General features: G+C 51.0%; 1 protein-coding gene across 2 annotated transcripts in view; it reads right to left on the bottom strand.

Moving 5' to 3' along the window:
* Positions 1-15,968, bottom strand: part of NMT1 (N-myristoyltransferase 1) — a 32,416-nt gene that overhangs the window by 3,500 nt on the left and 12,948 nt on the right. For both annotated transcript variants that reach the window (XM_027098877.1, XM_027098878.1), the window contains exons 3-10: positions 14,281-14,425; positions 8,258-8,376; positions 7,605-7,696; positions 6,585-6,701; positions 5,614-5,784; positions 4,486-4,594; positions 1,033-1,203; positions 267-434 (exon numbers count right to left, since the gene is read on the bottom strand). In XM_027098877.1, the coding sequence (XP_026954678.1) occupies positions 267-434; positions 1,033-1,203; positions 4,486-4,594; positions 5,614-5,784; positions 6,585-6,701; positions 7,605-7,696; positions 8,258-8,376; positions 14,281-14,425 (1,092 nt within the window). The remainder of the gene's footprint in view (positions 1-266; positions 435-1,032; positions 1,204-4,485; positions 4,595-5,613; positions 5,785-6,584; positions 6,702-7,604; positions 7,697-8,257; positions 8,377-14,280; positions 14,426-15,968) is intronic.

Genomic DNA, 15,968 nt, shown 5'->3' with positions numbered 1-15,968 from the left:
CTCCCCGAGCAGGCCTGGCTATTCAGGCTCCTTGGCAGTGCCTACCGTGAGAACAAAACTCACTGAAATAAATCAGAAGGAGTTCAATGCCTTCACTTAGTGTGGGCGCTCCTTGCTCCCTCCTAGTTTTGAGCTGCTGGCTGAAAAGTGCTAGGCTGGTGGAGCACGAGGGGGAGGAGGCCTCAAAGCTCCCAGCCTGTGGGCAGCTACCTGCGAGCCGTGCTCACCACCGCCCCACGGCCCCTTCCCTCTGATCTGCTGCTTACCATTTTGGCGAGAACGAGGGCGTCGCTCATGAGGTCTAGAAGAGGGGTCTGGGTGTGAACGTTGTAGAAAGAATAAGCAGCCTTTAGACTCTTGTGGGTCGGGTGATTCATGATGGTGGACGGAAGTGTATAAAAGCTCAGGAAATCGGTCACCTCACCGTTTGCATTCTGAAGGGCAGACAATAGGAAGAAGGCAGTGTCACATGGGCACAGGGTTCCTGCAACCTGGGAATAAAATGTTTTCTACTGCACTCCACCACCCTCAGGCAGCTCTGCCGCTCTAGATGAATGGGTGGAAACTGAAACAGGATATGCACGGAGGAGAAAACACATGGCCGGGGGAACTTGAGGACAGAACTGGAAGGAAAATCCAGGGGGGGCTATGGGCTGAACCTGCCATGATCCTTCCCCGCCTGTGGTGCCAGGGCCTTCTCACAGCTCCCAGGACCCAGCACACCTGGCCGGCACCAGACCAAGCGGGGACAGGCAGGGAGTTGAAGGCTCACCTGACCGAGAGGGGCTCAGCTCTCTATACTGGGAGTCACCAGTGGGGGTGGGGGAGGGGAAGAGGAAGGGCTCATCTTAGCCAACGCAAGCTACAACTTCCTGTCTTTAGTGGGGACCAAGCACGGATGGTCAAGGAAGTCTAGGGTGCCAACACTCCCATCAATCGCTCTTCAGTCACCGAGGCTGGGGACTCCAGCCACTTAGGGAGGACGCCTCCCCGCCAACGGGGCAGAGGCCCAGAACACCCCTCCCCACTCACCTCCACCACAAAAGTGTCGATGATATTCTCCTGGGGGTAGAACCAATGTTCCACCTCCTCTTGGCTCATGACTGGCGTGAGGTGAAACTGCTTCAGGTACTGGGTGAGGAGCTTGTGCACTACTGCAATGTCCTTTTTTTCCATTGGTCGCAGCCCAGCTGTCTTGGGAGTCTGGAAGAAAGAACCAGAGAGCATCAGGTGTGCTGACCATGAGCACCTTGGCTCCCTCTCAAGTCCTACATGAACCAAAAACCTCACACTGTCTCCCTTCCTACCCCGACCCTGAGTCTATCCACCCAGGCCCTCGAGAGAGACTCCTCAGTTATCCCAGGCAGCTCCCTCTCACCCACTGTCCACATCCTCTCCGGCACAAGTCCTGCCCCTGCAGTGTCTTTGGCCCTTTCCCTCGTGGTTAAGGCTGCCATCCTTGACTAAGGCTGCGTCAATCTCTTATCCACATGGCCCAGGCCGGCTTCCTAAGAAAACACAGCCGGTCACACCCCTCCCTGTTCCAAACTCCCTAACACAGAACACAAAACCTTCCACCCTCGGGACCAGTGGCTGTTCTGGCTGTGATCTTCTGTCTCTCTAGCCCAGTGGCTCTCAGCAGGAGCAATTTTGTCCCCAGGGGACATCTGACAATATTCAGAGACATTTTTGGTTGTCACAACTAGAGGGAGGGGTGCGATGGCATCTAGTGGGTAGAAGCCAGGGATGCTGCTAAACATCCTACAACGCACAGGACGGTCTCCGTGATGAAGAATTACCCAACCCAGGGACTTCCCTGGTGGCGCAGTGGTTAAGAATCCGCCTACCAATGCAGGGGACACGGGTTCGAGCCCTGGTGCGGGAAGATCCCACATGCTGCAAAGCAGCTGAGCCCGTGCACCACGACTACTGAGCCTGCGCTCTGGAGGCCGTGAGCCACAACTACTGAAGCCCACACACCTAGAGCCCGTGCGCCACAACAAGAGAAGCCACCGCAATGAGAAGCCTGCGCACCGCAATGAAGAGTAGCCCCTGCTCGCTGCAACTAAAGAAAGCCCGCATGCAGCAACGAAAACCCAATGCAGCCAAAAATAAATAAATAAATTTATTTATTTATTAAAAAAAAAAAGAATTACCCAACCCAAAATGTCAATGGTGCCATGGTGGAGAAACCCTGACCACCCCATGGATGTGCTGGGGTAGGCCCAGCCCGGTGCTACTCCTGGGCCTCAGTAAAGCCTTTCTTGGCCCCTCTCCTCCGAACCTCACAACCTTTTCCCACTGAACTGCAGCTCATCTCTTCCTACACTGCTCACTCTCCTATAGACTTAGAGCACTTCACAGACAGCCTCCCAGCCACAGGCACCATGGAAGCCCGGGCCTGGTAGAGCCTACACTGGATGCCCGCCTTGCCTATCCACTTGGACACCACTACCCCAGTACTGCCCCTGGCAGGACACTGCTGCAAGTAAAATTCAGAAGAAAAGCACAGAACTCCCAGGATTTAATCTCATGCCAGAATCCCACCCCACAGCTGCTTCTCCTTAGAAAATGCTTCAGTGGAATGAACCCATGTGATGCTCTGGAGTAAATACTGGGGCTGAGGGAACATTCCCAAAGGCTTAATACACAAAGGTGGGGTCAGCCGAGTCTGAAATCAGGGTAGAGTTAGTTTATATACCTCAGTCACTGCCTGACACAACTGCTTCCTAATGCAGGAATTGCTGCTGCTTCTTTTTTTTTAAATTTTATATCAGAGTATAGTTGATTAACAATGTTGTGTTAGTTTCAGGTGTACAGGAATTGCTGCTTTTTTTTTTTTTTTTTTAACATCTTTATTGGGGACAGGAATTGCTTTTAAAACTGCAGTTCCGGGCTTCCCTGGTGGTGCAGTGGTTGAGAGTCCGCCTGCCGATGCAGGGGACATGGGTTCGTGCCCCGGTCCGGGAAGATCCCACATGCCGCGGAGCGGCTGGGCACGTGAGCCATGGCCGCTGAGCCTGAGCGTCCGGAGCCTGTGCTCCACAACGGGAGAGGCCACAACAGTGAGAGGCCCGCATACCGCAAAAAAACCAAAAAAAACCCTGCAGTTCCAGGGGACTTCCCTGGTGGCACAGTGGTTAAGAATCCGCCTGCCAATGCAGGGGACATGAGTTCGAGCCCTGGTCCGGAAAGATCCCACATGCCATGGAGCAACTAAGCCCGTGCGCCACAACTACTGAGCCCTGGCACCACAACTACTGAAGCCTGTGCACCTAGAGCCCGTGCTCCGCAACAGGAGAAGCCACTGCAATGAGAAGCCCGCGCACTGCAACGAACAGTAGCCCCAGCTGGCCACAACTAAAGAAAGCCTGAGCACAGCAACAAAGACCCAAAGCAGCCAAAAATAAATAAGTAAATAAATAAATTTAAAACTGCAGTTCCAGGACCTCTAGCTGCCATAATTCCTTGCTAATCCTGATGTCTCTAGGGAACACTTAGTGACCTTGTTTCTACATGGTAGCTCCCCAAATGACACCTCAAATCCTGGACTGAAAAAGCAGCCATGCTGGGGTTCTCACCCACAGGCGGGGAGATCCAAAGACATTCTTCCAGCTGCTACACTTTAAGAACACTCTCCAGTGGCCCAAGGGGACACTCATCATGGCTCCCTAAGCTGGTTTCCTGGGCAGTGCCTAACTATGCTGCAGCGGGCTCTCAAAGCAGGGCACTAATGACCCCAATCCAGGGGTGGATCAGCCCAATCCCAGGGCGATTAATCCAGTTTGGTGGCTGATGAGTCCAGGCGGGCAGCCCTCTGATCAGCAGGCATCCAATAACTGTGCTGACACTGCCCGGAAGAGCTCTGAGGGAAGAGAAGGGATTTTAAGATCCATTAGGCTCCTGAAGACAGGCACAACAGGAGAACAAGGAGCGTCTGTCTCACTGGCAAACTAGGCAAACCGAGGCCCAGAGGAGAAAACCAGCTCACTGCAGGCTGCCTAGTCCTTCGGCGGCAAAATCTGGGCGGGAGGATTGGGACTGGAGATCTGGGCTCCCCTCACAACCTCAAGCCACCTCTCCTCCACCTGACTCGGCAGAGGGAGCAGCAGATGCTCTGTGGCTCATTTCCGCTGGGTCCTGGGATGTGCTGCGTACCAGTGAGTGGATTCCTCTCTCCATTATGCTTCACTTAGGCTAAAATTACACGGAATAGGTGTTCTCTGAGTCTGCCAACAGATGGCAGAGAAACTAGCCCAGGTGTAGGCTCAGGAGAACAGAGGAAGTCCAACTAAAATAAAAACCTTGCTACAGATAACAGAACGACAGGATGGAAAGGCTAGGAACCCGGAAACTACGGGTTGAGTTGCTTTTCTGGTAAGAGCCCCCTCCCCCCCCCCCCAGGCCCCGCTCCTTTCCTGCTGAGGGCGAGGCTCTCCTTGGCCTCCCTCCTGCCCCTGCCCAGGGCCCCGAAGCACCACTGGCCTCTGGAAGTCGGTAGAGCTTCATGGTGCGTTGCATGGTCATATTTCTGCTCAAGTGGGAGAACTTCACTTCAATCAGCTTCCGTGGGTTTAGGGACCGATGCCAGTACCTGTGGGGACACAATGTCCTGTCCTCAGAGGACTATGGCAAGTCTCATTAAAAGGACAACAGCGGAACTTCCCTGGTGGCACAGTGGTTAAGACTCCGCGCTCCCAATGCAGGGGGCCTGGGTTTGATCCCTGGTCAGGGAACTAGATCCCACGTGCACGCCGCAACTAACAGTTCGCATGCCGCAACTAAGGAGCCCACGTGCCGCAACTAAGAACCAGCACAACCAAATAAATAAATATTAAAAAAAAAAAAGGACAATTGCACAGGGATCTCAAGATGGCCGGCAGGTGGCGTAAGAGACCCGTCGGGCCCCACTTGAGCCAGTGGCGTCGCCCCAGATCGCCAACCTCCCCACAGCGAGTGCAGAGTGGCCACAGCGCTTCCTATATTTTCTTTGTCAAGTTCACAAGCCACTCCTCTGTAACAGTATTTGTCTGGGAACAGCGATCACCACTCCTGGAATCAAGTCAATGGAAAAGACTTCTAGTTCTCTGAATGTTTAGCCTCTGCCTCCTCCTTTCCAGCATTTGTCTGGTGTTTTCACTTTTGAAGTTCTTAAGGCAGAGTATTCAATTGTTTCAAAGAACTTTCGAAGGCAGAGGTTGTGCTTGGTGCACACAGGGATGCTCTTTCGGCCCACATAATATTCAAAACAAAATTGAGCCAACCATTTAAAACTTTAGGACATTTACCATAAAGATCCAGATTTGGCCTCATCCTTAAAAACAAGAACAAAACCCCAGCAGACTGACCCCCACCATTTCCAAATGGAAGGAATCGGGGGGACCTAAGAAAGCCTAACCTCTTTGGGCAGGGCACGCTCTGTGCACACTGCTGTTCCTACAGCCTCCCACCCGGCTCCTGTGGGGACCACCGCCCACCTCATCAGACACCAGAGCAGGAGACGCTCTAGGGCACACGCGGAGGGGCAGAACTGTGACTCACAGTGACACAAGCTCCTCAAACTAGAGCGGGCATGTCGCCGTTTCTAGGACCTTGCAAAGGAGATTTTTTTACCTGCAGGTGCCAACAGGCTTTGGTAATACGACCCCGGCAGTGTAAACAGCTTGGAAGATGCCCTCCAGGTGCACCCGCCGGGTTATCTCACGGATCAGGACTGGAGCCACCCTCTTGGAACGCAGCTTCTTGTGGACACACAAGAAGTTGATCTCTACCATCTTCTTCTCTCTGAAGAGGAAGGAAAAAACCCAGGGACAAGGCTTTTAACAGGCAAGGTAATCCTGTCCAGCACATGGAGCGCCCTGCAGAGACCGGGGCCCTCAGCACAGGCTTGTGTTCTGCCTCTGCTTGCACTCAGCAGTCGGGACTCGGACGCCCTCCCACTGCCCTGCTCTGCTGCACCAGGCTAGGGGCCCACTCTCTAAGGACTCTGCCTCCAAAGGTAAGTGGGACTCAAGCAAACTCCTTTATTTAAGGCACCACAGCATCTCCCTGGTGAAGCCCCAATAGTAGGCTGGCGGGGTCCCACCTTTAGCCGTCAGGAACCCCACAGAGTAAGTCAAGGGTTATTCTAGGATTGCAGGGGTTCTGACTCCCCCAAGAACCCACAGCCTCTAAGCCCAGAAGGCTGTGGTAGATGGTTCTGACATTTCCAGGGAAAGCAAAGAGCAGAGCTTGAAGGCCCCGTGACCGTGTGGTGGTGAGTCACACCCGCCACTTCTGAAGCGGCGGCTTGAGTGTGTCAATCCGTGAGTGGCACAAATGCAAATGCTGAACTGCTGGTCAGGGAGTGCACCGGCCCTCAGGGTGGACTCCTTCCAGCCCAGGTCACAGACAAGAGCACCAGCAACAATTCAGAGCCAGACAGGTGGTTCCTATGATGAATTTCTTCCCATGACCCAAGTTCCCTCCCTTCGTGGGAACTTCCCTCTTTCTTCTACGGAAAGTATGTGCGTGTTTCCCCCCCACCTTCCCAGACCAAGCAGGATGGTGAGGATGCGGGGGGTAGGAGTGGCGCTGGTGCTTACGTGTCATAGATATGGATGTTTGCCGGGATGGCGCTGATGAACCCAACCAGTTTCCGACTCGAGACCACTCGAACCCCACAGTGCCACTGGGGGAGCCAGCCAGGCGGCCGGAGAGCCCTAGAGGAGAGACGGGGGCTGTAGCCGTGGTGCTGCTCGCCAGTGGCCTTGGCGGACTGTCTGGGCTCCGCCGCCGAGTCTGGTTCTAAGCTCGTGCTACCACCTCCCTGAGTGGGGGTGAACAGCTCAATTCTCCTAATTCTCTTTAGGGCCAAACCCTCCTGGACACCAATGGGATGGAGCCACAGCTCGCTCTTTCTGCTCAGTCCACTTGGCCTACTTGCTCATCCAACCCAGGGCTGTCACAGTGAAGATTTCATCCTGATCCGGTTTCTTTGTGCTCACTTACTCTGACAGCCCGAGCCGGAGCACCGCCCTCCCTGGCTTTGAGTCCAGTGGGTCCCATGGTCGGGAGCTGGCTGTGGAGCCTCTGGAGCTCTGGGCTCCACCTCCCCAAAGCACCATCACCTCCTCTCTTTCCGCTTGGCCAGTCTTCCTTTCCCTCCCATTTCAGGCAGGCCCCCACCGTGCTGGCCTCATGCCTCTACCTTCCCGGATATTAAACAAGGCCCGGGAGGGTGGGTGGCCCAGCCAGGCGAGGTCATTTTCATACTACTGAGCATGCTCAGGACATGGATAGAAAACGACCTCTTTTCTTTTAAATCTTAGCAGGTCTCATCCCTCCCTCCCTTCTTACATAAAGTCACTATACAGTAGACGATCTTTTCTTCTGGGTACCAATTCGATAAAGGAATCCCTCACCCAGTCATTCTGTCTTCAATAAGGTTTTGATTCTAAGCTCCACGAGAAGCAAGTCTCCTTCAGATGCAGAAACTCAAAAATCGCATACTAATTTGTCATTAAAAGGATGGCTCTTAGCAGGGATGAAAAATCTGGTGCCCTGTCGTTGTTCTGCTCTATGCCTGGCTCTGGAACCTTAATAAGAAAGCCCTTACAACTCACCACAAAAGAAATTCGGGAGAATAATCAAATCGGAACATGTTGTCATCATCTTCCACATAATTCTCATTCAGGAGGGTGTAGAGTTCTTTCAGCTGCAGAGAGGAGGAGCTGCCTTAGAGGTATTCTGCCAGGGGTGGGGACGAACTCCAGTACCCTGGGGCTCCAAGCCTTTCAGGACAAGGCAAACTACCAAAAATTATGTTTCATCTCCCAAATCCTTTTCATGGCAGGGACTCCTGGAACAAGTACCCTAGTGCTTAATAGGAAACTGAGCCACCAAGGGTAGAGTGGCAGACTTAAGTACATGAAGGGGCAGACCAAGAATGTCATCCAACTAACCAACCACTCCATCGTTAAGACAAGGGACTGAATAAATGGATGAACAAGAAAAATGAAAGCATGAAGGAAAGGTATCTGCCTCGGGGAGTGGCAGGGGTTAACTCTCAACCTGCCAGAGAAGCCAAGAGCTATTTATGTGGAGTCGTGGGCAGGCCCCAGGGGCAACAGATGGGGGCTCTGCTCAGACCTGCTTGGCTCAGCTCTTAAGACAGCCCTTGAGGAAGGCCTAAGTAGAAGCCGTCTCGATGTGACTGCAGGCCTGTTAGTGAAAGTGGCAGCCGGTCCACACTCCTGGCCCACCCAGGCCTACTCACCACACCACGGTCCCCCAGGTCCAAGGCATCCCAGGCGAAGTCCTGGGGCAGCGTGTAGGGCTCCTGGCGGATGCTGTCTTTGTCAGGTTCCACGGGACCATGTGTGTTCACGACTTCCCCTGGAAGAAGAGCACAGCCATAAGCCTCACCCTCGGCTTCCTAGGGAAGGAAGGGGCTCAGCTCAAAGACTGACCTCAGCAAATTCCTCCTATCCCTAGGAGCCCTCCATCTCAAGGACACTCTGTTCCTGGCAACTGCAGACCATCTCTCCAGCTGCCCTTGGCCCCTAGCTGAGGGCCAATTCATGGCCAAGCTTAAGAACAATCAGTGGGATCCAAGGTGGTTGGTTTCTTGGACATTCTTTTAAATCTCCCTTTGGTTCCTGAATGACAAACATTTATCTTGACTAGTTTGGCTCCCTGCCTCCTGGTTGGTGTAGAGTGCTGTCATGGCCCTGGCCCAGGCCCATCGACCTGGATGGATTTGTAAGGAGTTGCAACAAGGCCGCTTTTGTGTCAACAGCAACAACAACGTACTGGGCCTATTCCTGAGCTAGACAATGGCGTCCAGGCGCCAGCCTCACTATGGGCCCCGCCAGCCTTGGCTTTGAACAACGTGGGCCAGTTAACTGCTGCTGCCAGCTCAGGCCCTCGGTGTTTACAGAGCCCTGTGAGCGCCTTCAGGCTTAATCACTGAGTCTACACCACGCTGCTGGGAAGTTACCCTCCGATGGGACATCTCCACCCGGGACGGACACCCTTCCCCTGTGGAGTACATAAGAAGTGAGGGGGGTACTGAGAAGACAGAGCCCTGATTCCCAACCCCTGCCAAATCAGACCTATCTGATAAACTCAGACAAATCAGCCACTTAACTTTGGCCCCTGGAATTATTTGGCCCTGGCAGATTCTACAATTCAGAGCTCATTCATGTTCACAACTTAGAAGAATGAAATGTTTAGTACATTTTGAAAACAGTCTTTTCAGGGGACCACTCAGTACACGGCTCCCAGCACAAGGCTCTAGGCACTCAGTTCATGCTTTTACTGACATTCGGACTCCTGGCCCAAACACACCATTCTAACGCGTAACAGGAAGCTGTGGACCCTCCCAGTGACGGATCTGTGGGGCAGGTGTAGTGGAAATGGCTGCATCCAGCCGTGAGCTGAGCACAACACCATCAGGACTGACCGTCTAACTCTCGCCCGGCACATTTACTGAACACCAGTCAGACATGGCGTACCAGGACAGAGCTGAGAAAAGACAAGGTCCCTGGCCTCACAAGATACACCATCTTCTGGGGAAATATTCAAGAAATGAGTCATTACCAACGTGCTAAGGGTCACAAATTGCAAAGTACAGGCAACAATGGGGACACAGCAGGGAAGAATCCAGCTAACTCTTATTTATAAGCTGCTCCCAAATACGTTTCCTTGGGAAAGCGGTTATATATTTTTTCCCTGGTTTAGAAATTGGCCTTTTGATTAATTCATAAAGCAGCCCTTGTGACTTGGTTTAATATAAGTCAATCCACTTTCAATTCCCTGCCACGTATAACTTTTTGAGCCTACCAAGCCAAGGGCTGGACCCTTGGAAGGTACCAAGGATTTCTACTCTAGTCTAGGTGCTAATCAATTTTCCCTATCTTGTTTTGAACTTATACCCTTTGCAAAAGACGTTTTCACTTATCTATCTATGGTAGTGTTGGGTCTTCATTGCTGCACACGAGCTTTCTCTAGTTGCGGCGAGCAGGGGCTACTCTTCGTTGCGGTGCGTGGGCTTCTCGTTGCAGTGGCTTCTCTTGTTGCAGAGCACAGGCTCTAGGTGCGCGGGCTTCAGTAGTTGTGGCACGCGGGCTCAGCAGTTGTGGCTCATGGGATCTACAGCACAAGCTCAGCAGCTGTGGCGCACAGGCTTAGGTTGCTTCGCGGCATGTGGGATCTCCCTGGACCAGGGTTCGAACCCATGTCCCCTGCATGGGCAGGTGGATTCTTAACCACTGCACCACCAGGGAAGCCCTCCAAAAGACATTTTTAAACTTCAGAACTTTTTTATCAATTTTTTCCCCCTGAATGATTTCATGGACAAGACACTGGTGGTCTTTGCCACTACATGACCATAGTCTCAAGGCCAAATCATTTCATTTAGGCTGGTTACTAGGTCCTGCATGCACCAAGCATTTCCATGTGCGCCTTCACCATGTGTTCACAGAATCCTAGAATGCTCCAGCTCTGGGGCAGGAGCTGGCGAATGAAATGGACGTAGGTCCTCATCATCATGGGTACCAAAGAGACAAGCAAGCAGGCACCTGTCACTCAGTATAATGAGAGTCCACGACAATGAAGTATGGTAGGAGGGGGAGGGGTCAGGAAAGACCTCTCAGAAGAAATATCTAAAGATGTGATCTCAAGGATAATTAGGAATTAGGCAGGAGTGGACTGGGTGGGGCAGGGAGGGTGGGTACACTGAGGGAACAGCACAGTCAAGGCCTGGAGATGAAGTGGGGGGAAGGAAGGAAACTAGGAGAGGAGGCTGAAGAGGAGAGCGGGGACCGATCGTGGAGGACCCTGCGAGCTACTACCGAGGCTGGACTTCATCCTCAAGGCTGTGGGACATCCTGAACGGGTCTTTAAGGGGGAGGGGAGGGAGGAGTGACATCCTGAGATTTGAATTTTACAAAGAGCACTCAATAAGTGCTCGTCAAGTGACATTACTGAGTGAACTTTTATACAATATTCAATTGGTAAGTCTTCATCTACGTGTTGACAAACCAGCCCTCACAGGTTATCTCAAGGCTGTGTGCCATCTGCGAGACATAGCTGGCGAGGCAGAGTCAGAGCAAACACCGCGAAAAGCAGCACTCTGAGCAGACTCGCGGCTCGGGGCGCCAGTAAGGCTGAGAGCGGCCCAGGGCTCCTGCCTGCCACCTTCCAATGGCTCCTGAGCGCCTCTGGCTGAGTCGGTGCGGGCTGCTCTGCAGAGCACGGCAGGAATGCAGCCAACTGTCTCTAGGCCACCATGAGCCAGCGAGCAGCTGAGGAGGACACTGGGAACTCTGAAAGAAAACCCTGGACCTTCAACAGGTTTCTTTCTGTACACTCTACCCCCAAATGCTCTCTCTGCCTTCCGACACCGAGATCCAAAACCAAGTGCCACGGTGCACCTGTGAAGGACTTGGGAGAAAAGAATGTGAGATCTGGGAGACCTTAAGCCTAACGAGCAGGACAAGGGACAAAGTGGGGAAGCTTCTCTCTCAGGGCCCGGGGCAACCAAGTACGCGTCCGCCTTCTCCCTTTCTTCGGGAGAGTTACTTTTTAAACTAATCTAACAGTGGCCAGATTCCACCCCACTAAGGTCAGGCAAAGTAAAAGGATTCCTCACCACCCCCCGACTAGCGCAGGAAAAGGGGTGACTGAAAAAGGAGAAGGACATGGTCTGAAAAGGGAGATCAAAAGTTGATCTGGGAGCACAAAGAATTGTTATACAGCTGAAGACACTGGCTGTTTACAGGCCTTTCAATGGTGAACTTAGGATGATTTTTTTAAAAAAAATACATTTATTTATTTATCTGTGGCTGCGTTGGGTCTTCGTTGCTACGTGCAGGCATTCTCCAGTTGCAGAGAGCAGGGGCTACTCTTCGTTGCGGTGCGCAGGCTTCTCATTGCGGTGGCTTCTCTTGCTGCGGAGCATGGGCTCTAGGCACGCAGGCTTCAGTAGCTGTGGCACGCGGGCTCAGTAGTTGTGGCTCATGAGCTCTGGAGCACAGGCTCAGTAGTTGTGGCACACGGGCTTAGCTGCTCCGCGGCATGTGGGATCTTCCCAGACCAGGGCTTGAACCCGCGTTCCCTGCATTGGCAGGAGGATTCTTAACCACTGCGCCACCAGGGAAGTCCCAGATGATTTTAAACTCCTAAAGAATTCTAAGTCTTTTGAGTGAAATGCAATCTAACTCTCACCACAAGTTGGGGAGTGCTGCAAACACAGTACACTTGATATGCTTGAGTCTCACAATTATTAGCCCCCAGTTAAGTGGAAAAAATTAAAGCAAGAAGCTGTAAATCACTCTACCCTAATGACAGTCAGAAGCAGAACTGGGGTGACACCTCAGCCACGTGGACCAACTGATGCCTATAATGTGGTACTTTCTATGTGCTGACTCACAGACACAAAGGAATCCTTTATTTGGACCTGACTGACCGCGGACCTGAAAGGCAGACTGGCCAGAAGCTTGGAGTGATCACTCTTCCCCAGAGCCCCACACCACACACTGCCCAGAAGGCACATCGAGAAGAAACAAAACAGCCCCATTCCACCTTCCCGAGGCCATCTAGGTCCCTGTGAGCAATAGTGTGGCTTTGTCACGAGCTTTCTGAGAACAAAAAGGGAGTACTGTCTACATACAGGTGGAGAAACTGAGGCAAACATCAAAGAGTAAATGAGCTAAAGCAGAAGAGAAGCCCATTAATCCCAACTGGCCTCTTCACCAGGTTCCATGTCTATGAAGAATGGAGCAAAGTCACCCATTTGCAAATTCTTAATGAAAAATAAAACCAAACCAAGACCCCATCTGAAAACAGCCAAGGTGCACAGCAGCCCCCCACCCCGGATGCCTCTTCGTGCAATTCACTCAGAGGTGGAGCGTGTGGCTCTCGATTCTTCCTGCTGCTTCGTGGGGGAGTGGTCGCCGGGGCCCGTTACCTGTAATACCCTAAGAATAGTATTGCTGTGACCCAAAGCCTTGTTGGAGGGCTTAGCCAGTGGCCTGGGACCTGGCTGACCGGGACAGCTCAACAGACCTGGTGGATGGGTGAGGGCAGGGTTCTAGAACAGTGCCTGCTGCTGATTCACGACTCACAACCATCCAGGCACTGCCTTGCTTTGCACCCTCTGGGGGGCACGTCTCAGCTTGCTTCTGGATTGGGACTAAGCTGTCTACAAACTGCATCTGCTCCAGAGCAGAGCTTCTCAAACTTGCAGAGTGGACACAAATCCCCTGCACGTTCTGATTCTGCAGGTCTGGGGCTCGAGATTCTGCATTTCTACAAGCTCTTAAGCAATGTCCATCCTGCTGGCCGGAGGGGCACACTCTGGAGTAGACGACTCTCCTTGGGCACAGCTGCCCCTCTCCCCTCACCAGGCTTTCATTCTGCCCTCACCCCGCTCTTCCCCACCAAACACACTGTCAAACCTCACTGTGTCACTGGAGGGGAGCAGTAACATGGACAGCCTGAAGGTCACTCATGTTTGTTGTTAACACACGTTTTTCTCAACATACCTACTTTCCCAGTCACACAGAAAATAGGAACTGGGCTATCAATGGGTCTAGGGGCATGATGCAACCCACTGCAAAAACGTTCTGTCAGTAACACCCTCTGAAGTCAGCCGTCAAGGTGAGCTGTGGCTCAGTCTCAGCAGGCATCTCTAACTCTGCTACGACCAGTCTCTTCCAGAATCCTTTTATTTTCTGCCTGCCCCACTCCTTTGAGAGTTCATCATAGCTTTTCAAAGAGGTGCCGACCAAACCTGCATACGGTATTCCAGGTGGAATTAAACTATCACTGGGAAGCAAAATGTCAAATTATTTTGCATCTATGAAGCACGCACTGTCTGAGAGACAAGGGGAAGAGGCTGGGGACTGGCCCACTCCAGATTAAACACTGCCCAGATAAACAAGTCTCCCCATAAAACCTATGTGGGAAGACAGGTCCCTGAGCGCACATCCCCACTCACCATGTGCCAACGCCCTGTTTTTCTTTGTAGATTTATACTGGATGATGATGCACTACAAGGACCATTACTTGTTCTCAATATGTGTTACTGTGAAATGATAAGGTCCCTGGACAACAGCCTTTTCTGAACTGCACTGTAAAGACTATCCTCTAAAAACCACCACCAAGGAACAACAGAACTCTCTCGTCCTCCCTCACAAATCCAGCATAGAACCCTCAGCATGGCTGAGGCACATCCCTCGCCCCTGCCCTTGCCTTTGCCTTTGCCTTCGCCTGGGGAAGAAAGCGAATACATACCCAGTTTGGGGACGGGCTGCGTGTCCCAGAACTGGTAGCTTCGTTTGCTAGCCTCCTCCATGGTTTTCGCAGGTCCCTGACCTACTGAAAAGAGTTCAATGGCCTTCTGTATTTCCTGGATCCTCTCTGCTGGCAAAGAGTTCATCTGAACAAGACAAAGTTGGGGAGAGAAAAGGCCCATTATATTAATAAACACTTTTGATTCATTCAAGTCCAAGAGTTAAGGGGGTACAACTCAAAGAAGCGGTGTGGTTCCTGAGAGATCAGCTGTTGAAGTACAAGTGGAGAAGGAGTGGTCGACGACGAGCAGTATGATAGGGAGGTGCTTCCTACAGGGTTTCTCCTCTTCTTAGTCTTACGGTGGTTGACGGCAAAACGTGGCTTAGCGTAAAATTTCAAACAATGCAGAAATGTAAAAACACACAGAAGATAAAAAACCCAACAGTCCCATCCCTCAAATATAATCCTTGTCATCAACAGTCTTAAATTTGGGAGGTAGGGTGAGAAGAGGCAAATATAATTTCAGACTTTTTTGCATGCAAGTTCCAAACACACACACAATTTTCAAAGACTCAAATTGGATCGTACAGTATTATTTTACTGACTGTTCTTCTTCAAACACTATGTCTTAGAGACCATTCCACGCAGTCACATGGACCTGCCCATTCCAACAACTGAGTCCCCTGCGTGCACAGACTACAATATATCTGGCCAACCCCCTACCAACGGCATTTTGGTGATTTGAGTCTTCAGTTTTACAGACAATGCTGCAATGAACTTTCTTCTACATCTATTTTTGCTCACTGAATACATATTTCTACAGGATAAAGTCTAAGAAAGGAGGCTTGCTGGGTAAAAGGAGATGCATGTTTGAGATTATATATATTGTCAACTTACTCTCTAAAAAGAGAATATCAATCAACCCAGTGAACAGTGTATGGGCGTGTGTTTCTCAAGACCCTCATCATCAGATTTACCAAATCTTAATCTCTGCCAATCTAGGGGAAAAAAAATCTTGCTTTAATTTTCATTTCAAATTTAACCATCTTTTCATATAAAAACCTTGATTTTTTTCTTTGTGAATGGCCTACTCATTTCATTCTCTTAAATTTACTGATTCATGTATTGCAAGTATTTGCCCAGTTTGTTGTTTACCTCTTGACTTTTACAGAGAAGTTTGAAATTTGTCACTTTTTCTTTTATGGCTTCTGGATCTTATGTCCAACTTAAGATTATACAAATACCCATAACTTCTAACACTTCTACTTTCCGACATCTTTTTTTCATCTAAATTGTGAAGGAAAGAGAGAATATAAACCAATATATTTACATTGCTTATTCCTGGGAGGTAGAACTGGAAATGATTTTCATTTTCTTCCTCTTGCTATGTTTTTTTCTAATTTCTTTACTATGTATTCCAACACTCTCATAAAGAGAAAAACAGAACGGCTATACAAATGGTGTTTTGTTGAGATTTTCTACTCTCAAAGTGAACCATTTTGATAAAGGTTTCAGTTCAAACCCCCCTGGAGTCATCCAAACACCCACCCCCAGACAAACAAAGAAACCAACAAGAATCCCTAAAGCCAAAGCATGGGCTTGGGCTAGGATTCCTGACTGAAAGACCTGGGTAAACCACCTCCTCTCGTCTTTAAAATGGGAAGACCCCCACCTACCCTGTAGAGAAA

Source organism: Aethalodelphis obliquidens, unplaced genomic scaffold (genome assembly GCF_003676395.1).
Source record: "Aethalodelphis obliquidens isolate GAN/ISIS:26980383/991018 unplaced genomic scaffold, ASM367639v1 scaffold126, whole genome shotgun sequence".
Lineage (NCBI taxonomy): Eukaryota > Metazoa > Chordata > Mammalia > Artiodactyla > Delphinidae > Aethalodelphis > Aethalodelphis obliquidens.
This window is presented reverse-complemented; position numbering and strand designations above follow the sequence as displayed.